This window comes from Leuciscus leuciscus, assembly GCF_965113295.1.
Source record: "Leuciscus leuciscus genome assembly, chromosome: 14".
In the NCBI taxonomy this organism is placed as follows: Eukaryota; Metazoa; Chordata; class Actinopteri; order Cypriniformes; family Leuciscidae; genus Leuciscus; species Leuciscus leuciscus.
The window spans coordinates 3,595,595-3,606,416 of NC_138738.1; the positions used below are offsets into that span (position 1 = coordinate 3,595,595).

The window sequence follows — 10,822 nt, forward strand, 5'->3', positions numbered from 1 at the left end:
AAATAGTTAAAGCAATTCTCTGACTGGGCAATGCCATGCTTTATGCTTTTGGCAAATATAATAACTAAGAATGCATGAATGTAATTATAATTTGAAGTTTGTAAACAGAAAGCGGGACACAGACAGCATTGAATACTCGGATGATTCGCTTGTTTTCTCCATGACATCATACACACATGAAAAACACAAGTGTGATGAGGAACAAAGCGTGTTTATGTCTCTGAGCCTGTCACGGGCCCGATCTAATGAGGCGATGAGACCACAGACTGACTGGATAAGACCATCAGAGAGATTGTAATGCTTTCATCTAATTCACAATTAAACAATGGAAATGAATAAACAAAACTGGTCTCAGAGCAGCTGCCGGGGGAAACAAACATTCCCACCAGTGGCAAAAACACAAGCATGCTACGAATGGTAAGTGTCCTGCCCAGTATGTACTAGAGTGCCTACTATTATATTTTAGAAATAGTATGTGAAGCAATATATATTAATAAACATTTCAAATCGTAGTATATGCTACATTCTTGTCACTCAAACTCAATATGTTTTTGTTTTTTTTGAGCATTCACATATTATTTTGTGTAAAAATGCCAACTTTTAGCAGTTCAGTTAAAAGTGCATAAGAAAGATATGTTAATATGTCAAAACAGTTGATATTGCTTTGACTGTGTGCATGCATTGCCTGTGAAATTCCCATACTGGAGTGAAGGACTTTTATTAGACACAAACACTATTGCTCACCGAGGAAGAATTCAACTATCACCAGAGGGCGCCACATCGCATTATGCTTGCAACACAGAAAACAATTTTCAATATTTGTGGCATGATGAATTGAATGTATATTTTTGTTTGAAACTGTACAGCCGGGCAGAACTAAAAGCTCCTTCACTCTCTACACACAGTAAGTCCAGTGTGAGTCTGGCTTATGTTTTGCTTACCAGTTTATAAAAAGCAGGTGATAATTGGCTGAGGTCTGAATATTTTTAACAGACCCACATGGAAGATTTCGCAAGAGTAGCGGGGACCGGGGCAAGTTGTCACATAGGGAAGGTCTATATGGCAGTACAAATTACATTTTGAGACAAAGGTTTATTTTGTCCCACATTAGCATGTTGCTTCCAAACACTTAATTAAAAATGTATATATTTTGTATATAAAACTAATTTATTTGTGTAGCTGGTATTGTATATGATTTTGAGCAAACTATTGTACATTTTATATATATTATAAACATTTTTGTATTATATTTTGATGTTTTTATAAAACATTATTTGGATTATCAAAATGTAGAATTAATTACTGCATGTAATTTAATTACTTTTCCCTTGAAAAAGTAAAGTCAGGGATTACTCTTAATATTTCAGTAATTTAATTACAGTTACTTCTGGTGTAATTACATTAAATACTGCATAGACTAGAACTACGGAAGTAAAATAATGACAAATGTTTTTGAAACAAAAAAGCTTGTTGAATTGCACTACTTGATAAAAATATGCATTGCATTAACCCTGCTTGCATTTTAAAGCATTGTATTTTCAGGGCTTGCATTTTTTTATGGGCTGAAATTCAACATGGTTGTATATTTAAGCTGTGAATATTTCAATTCAAAACATTTCACACTCGTTTTCATTATTAAAAATTCAATAATCCACATTCACCTTTCAGATTTCACTTCCAAAATGTTCATTCTGTTTAAAAATACAACCTATAATATTCGACCGGCAATTTTCGGTCCATTTTATTTTGCTTCCACAAATTCAGTGGTTCAAATTCGACAGAAAATTCGACATTTGACATCCGGGAACGGCAGGAATATCAGTAGATTGCCGATTGATCGTTCTCACCGGCAGGGGGTGCAAGCGGCTGTTGACGAAGAAAACTATAAACTATACATGTTGAATTTCAGCCCATAAAAAAATGCAAGCCCTGAAAATACAATGCATTAAAATGCAAGCAGAGTTAATGCAATGCATATTTTTTTCAAGTAGTGCAATTCAACAAGCTTTTTTGTTTCAAAAACATTTGTCATTATTTTACTTCCATATAGAACAACTCTATATAAAACAAAAGTGAATATTTTAAAATAAAAATGTAACATCTAATGTTAAAAATTTATGTTTTTAATGTAACCTTATGGCTGTACACACATTGGCCACTTCAAGAATAATTTATGCAATTTTATATTTTTATTTGAAAGTATTAAAAGAGCAGCTGTATCCTTGTATTCTTCAACTGGTCGGGGTTGATATGGGATTTATATGGTCATTTGAAACAAGTAATGCAATACTTTTTAGATTAATTTCTATTAATTAGTAAAGTAATCAAATTACACTGTTGAAGATCTACTTTTTTAGAGCAACTTACCCATATATATATATATATATATATATTTTTTACATTAAATAGTATTTCAAATTTCAAAAAAGGTATTCAAAGTGAAATATGATCAATAAAGCCAATGCTTCGATATTTTTGCCTATACAAAAACTGAAGAAACCCTCTCTGAAAAAAGCATAACTAGCCTTACTATAGCGCAAAAAAGAGGAAAAAAAAGAACCAGCGAAGATAAAAAGGAGACAAGCACATATTTATTGCTGCAAACTCCTCGCCAGCATTCAGTAAACGCGGCTGCCATGCAGCATCTATAATCCGGGGCTTCCACATCAGCCAAGACACAAATCCAGCAGAGATCATGGTGCCGGTAAACAGGACAGGTGTTAACCGCTGACTGACCCTTCTAGAGCTCCCTTCACTGAGTAATAATGCAGATCTGTTTAGAGACAACAACACCATCTGCGTCACGTTACACTATTGTTTTTTTATCTTGCAAAGCGGGTTCTGGAAATGACGATCGACATGCACATGAGAAAAAGCAATGCTTCATCCACACAAACACAGGTCAGCATGCTTTCTGCCAACAGAGAGAGTTTGGTAACAGAGACAAAAACGAGCGAGAACACAAATTCAGTGATTATAATGGACTGATTTTCACTAGTATATGTGGAAAGACACTTATTTTGAAAGTACAGCTGTAATACTTCAACAAGACCTTATATATGAGAGCCGATAAACTACGTGCACACACCTGGTGAAAGCTATAGCAAAACCTAAGCTCGGATAAAAGCATTGTTGTCCAATATCTGGATGCATTTTTTATCTCTTGACATCAAAATAGCTTTTAGTACGAAGGTCAGAGTGGCAGTATCAGCTGTCCAGCCGCGCTATGTTTAGCTAAGCCAACGTATGGGCAACTTCACATTCCTGTCATGTTCTTACAGAGATTAATATTGTCTACAGTTAATATTTTAATCAGACTTTGGGTCAAACACAGAGCATTGTTCCACGGAGGAAACATACAGCAAATCAATCTGTCAGAATCATCCCTTTCCTATTTGAATGCAAAAAAAGATTATGCAAAAGGCAAAAACTGATACCCATGAAGTAAAGTTTATCCTTATATAATTTGTTATTGATAAACAGACTTATGAGAGATAATCTTCTGCAACTTCAATGCTAGCAGTCGCTCTATTAAAGCTTCATTCAATTATCAGTCGTTTCATTGAAGTATCGACTTACTTTCAGATGTTTCTTCTATACAACTCCTACAGATTAACACAAATAAATGAGTCAATAGTCATCACAAGGTAAGAAGTGTGGAGCTATAAAGGTAATATTAATAGCAGATCATTTGATATTAGAAGAGTTTGATGAGAAATGTCTGTTTTGACTGCAGACTTTGGTTTCTTGGCCAGTTTGAGATATTTTTTAGATTAGATTGCAATTACTTTACGAAAGGCTTTTTTTAGGAGAAACATCTGAGAAGCAGCAGAATTAATGTTACATAGCAAAGAAAAAAATTTTCCTCAGTGTTATTGTCTTATTTCCTAGAATAAATATATAAACAATCTTAAATGAACATACATTCTCTTGAGAAGCAAAATTACTGAAGATATTAAGAACCAAATGTCACAATTAAGTGACTTAAAATGTTATAAATATATTATATTATCTACTTGTTTTCCCTTAAAATAAGTTGCTTTTTCTTACTACATTGGCAGATTTTTTTTTAAAGTACATTTAATTCTGATCAAATGTCCAGAAAACAAGAATTAATGTCTTCAGTAATTTTGCTTCTCAAGTACCCTAAATGTAAATGTATTTGAGAATGTGTAGAGTAGACACTACAATGCATGTCTTTTTTTCAATGCATATAAATGCAAAACATCTGAGAAGCAGCAGACTTAAGGAATAGTTCACTTAAAAATGAACATTTACTCGCCCGGCCTCAAGTTGTTTCAAACCTGTATGAATTTATTTTTTCTGCTGAACACAAAAGAAGATATTTTGAAGAATGTCAGAAACCAAACAGCTGCTGTTGGACCCCATTGACTTCCATAGTAGAAAAAAAGTCAATGGTGTCCATCAAATGTCTGGTTATCGACATTCTTTAAAATATCAGCAGTGTTCAGCAGAAAAAAGAAATTCATACAGATTTGAAAAACTTAATTTAGTAAATGATGACAGAATTTTCATTCTCAAGTGAACTATTCCTTAAAGCAAAAGCATTTAATCTGGTCTCACAATACAGTCAAGGAGAAACAGTTGAGATCTTATTAAAAAAGATGGACATTTTCATTGACTGAGATTGCTTTTACTCTTTATAGTAAAGCTAAATGAGGTTGTAAGACAGGCCCGAAGCATCGTGAGGAACCACAGCTGTCTGATAAGAGCCGCGTCCGGCCTATCAACAACAGAGCTCCACAAGTGCTGGATGCGTGTGTGTGCTAATAATATCACCCAGTAACAGGCCGAGGATGAACAATAAGAGGGTGTCTTAAAAAAGAGAGGCATTGTTCTAGAGCATCACTTTGAAGAACATTTCTCTGCCCATCTGAGCTGCAAGGTAAGTGTATTCCCTTTGCTTCCATGTTAAGGAACGTTAACTTTAATATACGTCAAGAATAAACCAAAAGATTTTACCTTGGAAAAATCAACTTTTTGTTTCGTCCTCAATGTTTCAGGCTCTTAATATTTCCAGGCATAGTCATAGATCACCATCACCTAAATGTAAAGGTCATTGAAAAACCCACATTGATCAACATTTTTAGGGAGACGTCAATGTCAACGGGCCTGAATATTAATCTTGACTAAGAAACGTCACGTTTAATAATTTACTTACACGTGTTTTTTATGATGGATAGTGATTTATAATCTCTCCATGTCTCACCCGATCACTTCTGATTTTATCTCTCAGATGATTTAATTAAAATGTATCTCTTTATCAATCTGCTTTTCAATATTGAGATGCATAAAACCTCAAATTAAATTGCATAATGGTATTAAAACCAAAACCGCCTTTGGTGTTTGGCAAAAGGAAACCAATTCCGGATAAATGATGATATGCTCGTTTTATTGCATCATTAAACGTCTTTTCCCCCCCGACTGCACTAGGCCAATTTGACAACCATGAGAACATCACTGAGCGGAAACTTGGGCCGGGTTAAAGCCTCTGAAGCTCTGATGCGAGTCTATTTATGGTGCATTGCAAGTGGATATGGAGCTGGAGAAAGCTGGGATTGTTATCTGTGTGGCATGCCCATATAACCACACCATGATAGGCGTCTGCCAACACCTCTTTTCCAAGGGGTCCACTTCATCTGTCCACTGTCAGGACTTTGAAGTGGTTAACAGACGCCGAACAGACGCCATTGCACAATTTCACATCAATCAATTAGTGTCATTAGTTCATCCATTTTAAAAAAGCAGCACTTAGACGCTCGACAAATGATATATAAAGGCGATGATTTCAAGAGTCAAATACGTGAGATTCCAGTCGCTGGAGATAACATGGTCCGATTAGCACGTCTGAATCTGATACTTGAAGAGCCTCCCGATGGTCCTGCCCTTTCGAAAACAAATGCCTTTATTTTTATCTCCTAGGTTGAATCGCCACTGTAAAGATGCCGGAGTGAGTATACTGTGTGTCTGCTTTCTGTTGTTCGTCATCTTAGACGACTTACAAAAGACAAAAGAGCTCTATTCTTAGATCTAGAGGCTGTGTTGCTTTAACTTAAGGCCTCAGTATTAACAAAGGAGTGTGTGAATACCATACAGGTCAAAAGTCTGAGTCCAGACTGAAAATCTGATTCTAGGATTCTAGGTCACTAATTAAATAAGCAAAACTAGTAACACTGATACAATTTGTCTTGTCATTTCACACAGAATAACCAGGTTTTGTTCATGTCAGCTCAAGATATGCTGTTAATAAAGCATAAGATGTCATGCTTTTCACTCAAATTATGGTGATGATATAATTGGTAATGAAAACGTATTAACTTCGAAAGGAATGTAAATAGAAGCATTGGTAACAATTACGACAAGGTCTCATTAGTTAACATTAGTTAATGCACAAGTTAACATGAACTAACTACGAGAAATATATTTTTACAACATTAACCTTTGCTAATGTTACTTATTTAATAAAAATTACGGAAGCGTATTGCATTCACTTGAGGAAAAAAAATCTACTCTGTTTTTCTGAATTAATGAGTTAATTATCTCAGAATTACGAGATAATTTTTCATGAATAAAAAGTTTTTGCTCTGTTTTTCTGAATTAATGACTTAATTATCTCAAAATTATGAGATAATTTTTCATTTAAAAAAAATTGCTGTTTTTCTGAATTAATGACTTAATTATCTCAGAATTCTGAGATAATTAACTCAATAATTCAGAAAAACAGAGTAAAAACTTTTATTCATGAAAAATTATCTCGTAATTCTGAGATAATTAACTCGTTAATTCAGAAAAACAGAATAAAAAAAAAATTATGAAAAATTATCTCATAATTCTGAGATAATTAAGTCATTAATTCAGAAAAACAGAGCAAAAACGTTTTATTCATGAATAATGATCTCGTAATTCTGAGATAATTAACTCGTTAATTCAGAAAAACAGAGTAGATTTTTTTTTCTCAAGTGAATGCAATACGCTTCCGTAAAAAATAGTCATATTCATGTTAGTTCACAGTGCATTAGCTATGTTAACAGATGCAACTTTTGATTTTGAAAACGTATTAGTAAATGTTGAGATTAACATTAACTAAGATTGATAAATGCTTTAAAAGTATATTGTTTGTTCATGTTGTTAACAAAGGAAACCTTATTGTAAAGTGTTACCGAAGCATTTTCATTGGGGTTTTAGACTTTTGGACATCACTGTATATGTTGTTATGAATGAGGATTAAGATATTTATGATCTAATTGTGTGTTTTTATTCCTTTGCAGGCAAGAGGTAAGAGTGAAAAGCCATCGCTGAATGCCACTTTTTCAATACGTTATCTAACTAATTTACTGGAGCAATAACACATGATATTATGAATGATAGTATTCAATTATGGAGTGAAGCATATATAATGAGTGCTGTATATAACCAATGCTCGTTTCAAATTTGACAGAAAAAGTCCAAGATCTCTGCATCTCGCAAGCTGATGCTAAAGGTACATTTGCACTGCAGAATAATTTTATGCAATAAAGCTTCACAAATTGTGGTTCCAACTGTATGCAATATTTTTACTATAGTTTGTCTGTGCAAAATGTCACATTTTTGGGTGTTTAAAAAAAATTTAAAATAAATTAAGAAAGTGCATTATTATAATTGTTTTTTTCCTATATATAACATTTTAAAGAGCATGTCTATGTGTTTGTCAGAGTCTTATGGTAGCTAAAGCAAAGGATGACTTAGAGCAAGAGCTGGTAGATAAAGAGGCAGAGAAGGAGAGATATCTGGCTGAGAAAGCTCCTCCGCTACACACTAGAGAGATGTCTTTCGCTGAGCTCCAGGTATGTCCACAACTCACAAAACTCTACTGGGATTATTATAGAAAAATTACCACAACAAAATATGTTCTTGAATGCCATAGAATTCCAAAAAGTGCTATTTAAGCCCCATGAGATATATAAATATCACAATTAAACAATAGCATGCTGTATACAGTATACTGTATATAAAACTACCATTGAAACAGCCTGTCACACTTCTAGAAGATTCACTTTCAAAATCAGCGGTAGTCCTGTAAAGACTATTTGTTCTCTCTATTATTAGGAGCTGTGTCGGGAACTACACGCTAAAGTTGATGTGGTGGACGAGGAGCGCTATGACATTGAGGCTAAAGTGCTTCACAACACAAGAGAAGTAAAGAAACCGTTTAGCCTTTTACTGTATATAGGCTTCAGTAACTCGGTCAACAGTGCTAGGAAAATGAAAAGTCCCCCATGACAGTTTCCAGCATTAATTATAATTTGACATCCCGTGTCAAAAGCAAAATTGCTGGCATATTCACTAAATTAGAATTTGATGATTTAAGAGCACAACAGTGAGCGCACACTATTTCAGCAACATTTAGGGCCCTGTGAAAACAGTTTCATTATTTCCCAAATTCCCTTTTATTTATTTTTATTTTATTCCATTTTTATTTTATTCTTATTTTATTTTATTGCATTTTTTCAGTTTAAATTCTTCTGGATTATGTTTTTTTCTCTCTTATGGTCCACATTAATGGCTCCATTTTAATGGTTACATTACATTTTAGTAATAAAAAAGCATGTCTAATTAATTGAAATTATGAACTGAAACTTCAATTAATTAATTGAAACATACAATTTAACAACATTTTTTTAAAAGTTTAACAAAAATTTTATTTTTATGGCCCTATGAAATACGTTTTAGTTTTTTCTGAAAATCAGTAAAAAAAAAAATCCCAAATTCCCTTTTATTTTTATTTTCAAATTCCATTTTTTCAGTTAAAATTCTTCTGGTTTCCGTTTTTTTTTTTACTCCATTTTAATGGTCACATTAAATTTTAGCAATCAAAAAGCATGTCTAATTAATTGAAATTATGAACTTTAGGGTTAGGTAAAAAAAACAAGATAAATGTAAAGGCCCCATGAAATACGTTTTGGTTTTTTTCTGAAATTCCGTTTTATTTTTACCAAATTCTGTTTACTGGATTCCATTTTAATGGTTTAATAAAATTTTAATAATAAAAAAGCATATCTAATTAATTGAATTCATAAAAACAACTTTTTGGGGGCTCTACAATAATAGGGCCCTGTAATATGTTTGTTTTTTTGTGTTTTGTTGTGTATTTAAATTTTTTCTGGCAATCAAATGAAGGCATAAAACAATAATTACATTTTTCTTTGAATCATATGAAATTAAACAATTTTTGGTCAAACAAAAATGCATATAATTATTCCTTAAAAAGAAAGTTTTAATAATAATTTATTATTATTATTATTAGTGTTGGTATTATTGTTACATTGAGATGTAGCTACATCCTACAGTACAATAGTAATATATTTCTGTCACAATTTCTTCACGTTAAAACCAACTTTTATTTTGACGGGTTGCCGTGCAAACCTTTGAGTTTTCAGCATCATGGAAATCATAGGGCCCTAAACGTTGGTTCTTGAATTTTTTACCATATTAATTTTCTCTATAGAATTTGTTGCTTATTTATTAATTTTATTTTATCCAAGCTAAGAACCCTAACCAAACAGTTCCAAGATGAATCCCAACCATACACAAATTTAAATAAAAAAAATTATAAATAAAAAAGAAAAGACAATGATGTGTAAAACAGAAAGTGCTAATGAATTATGCATTGCAAATACCCTTATTGGTGATGAAATAAATGCTGGCAATAACGAACTGATATAAACGACTTTAACACCAACTGTAAACACCCAACTTGAACAGACCAGATCAGTCATCAGGACCAATTACATTCATATGCGGGCTGACACCCGTGTTGTGTGTTCCCGTCTTAATAATGTAGCGTTACGTAAGAACGGAGCATCAGACTCACACAGGAACCTGCTCAATAAAACCTTGCGTATTATGAATCATGTAAACAAACCTGTTGCAGATCAAAGATCTGAACATCAAAGTCCTGGACCTGAGGGGCAAATTTAAGCGCCCCCCCCTGAGAAGAGTCCGGGTCTCAGCTGACGCCATCCTGCGCTCTCTGCTGGGCTCCAAACACAAGGTGTCCATGGATCTGAGAGCAAACCTCAAGTCCGTCAAGAAGGAAGACACAGAGAAGGTGAGCTGTGGGTCCATGGCGTCCATCTGGGCTGAAATGAAAGAGTTCATCGTTACTCAGACCGTTATTTTAACCCAATTCTGTGATGCTTTTGTGTGTCTCTTTGTAGGAAAAGACAGTGGAGGTCAGTGACTGGAGGAAAAATGTGGAGGCCATGTCTGGAATGGAAGGAAGGAAGAAGATGTTTGATGCAGCACAGTAAACAAGTGAAGTGATCACAATCAACATCTGGAAACATGCAAGTATAGTACGAGAGAATTCATGTCAACATGAAGTCAAAATGGACCATATCTAATACATTCTTGGCTGTTGTTGAATAACTATTTTTTTGTCTTTTCACAGGATATCAGGGTGGGATGAAGAACAGAGGAGGTGACAACGCTGATTATTATAGGAATGCATACATAGGCCTACTTGTCAAATACAAAATGATTTGTCAGTGTGTTCAATAAATGTCAAATTAAAAGCCCAGTGATGTGAAAAGTCAAAAACGTTGTAGGCCCTATTGTAAATAAATTGTGTAATCTCCAGATATTTATCAACATTTGTCATTTTATGTGAATGTTTGTACAGTTAAATGTTTGGTAAGGACTAAAGCTGACAGTGTTTTGGGGAAATTGACTAATAAAATGAAATGATGAGTAAATAATCTGGAAATTCAGTGCCCTGATGAAAAAATAACATCTCTACCTCTATAAAGGGAGTTATCATTCA

The 10,822-nt window shown here is 33.6% G+C and overlaps 1 protein-coding gene across 3 annotated transcripts; it reads left to right on the forward strand.

Annotated features, from left to right (window-relative positions):
• The first annotated feature begins 4,822 nt into the window (after positions 1-4,822).
• Positions 4,823-10,822, forward strand: tnni1b (troponin I type 1b (skeletal, slow)). 3 transcript variants are annotated; one of them, XM_082136585.1, is made up of 8 exons: positions 4,823-4,906; positions 5,944-5,984; positions 7,466-7,501; positions 7,713-7,844; positions 8,107-8,196; positions 9,932-10,108; positions 10,218-10,355; positions 10,451-10,822. In XM_082136585.1, exons 3-7 carry the CDS (start codon positions 7,493-7,495, stop codon positions 10,308-10,310), a joined length of 501 nt encoding a protein of 166 aa, XP_081992711.1. In that variant the 5' UTR covers positions 4,823-4,906; positions 5,944-5,984; positions 7,466-7,492; the 3' UTR covers positions 10,311-10,355; positions 10,451-10,822. The 3 variants fall into 3 exon arrangements, with proteins under 3 accessions (XP_081992711.1, XP_081992712.1, XP_081992710.1); XM_082136586.1 differs by having other exon boundaries at positions 10,218-10,350; XM_082136584.1 differs by having other exon boundaries at positions 10,218-10,346.

Bases quoted from the DNA above. Each gene is read 5' to 3' on its own strand.
- tnni1b (XM_082136585.1), top strand. The intron at 8,197-9,931 runs GTAAAGAAACCG...AACCTGTTGCAG, and splicing joins TGCTTCACAACACAAGAGAA to ATCAAAGATCTGAACATCAA. The intron at 10,109-10,217 runs GTGAGCTGTGGG...GTCTCTTTGTAG, and splicing joins AGAAGGAAGACACAGAGAAG to GAAAAGACAGTGGAGGTCAG.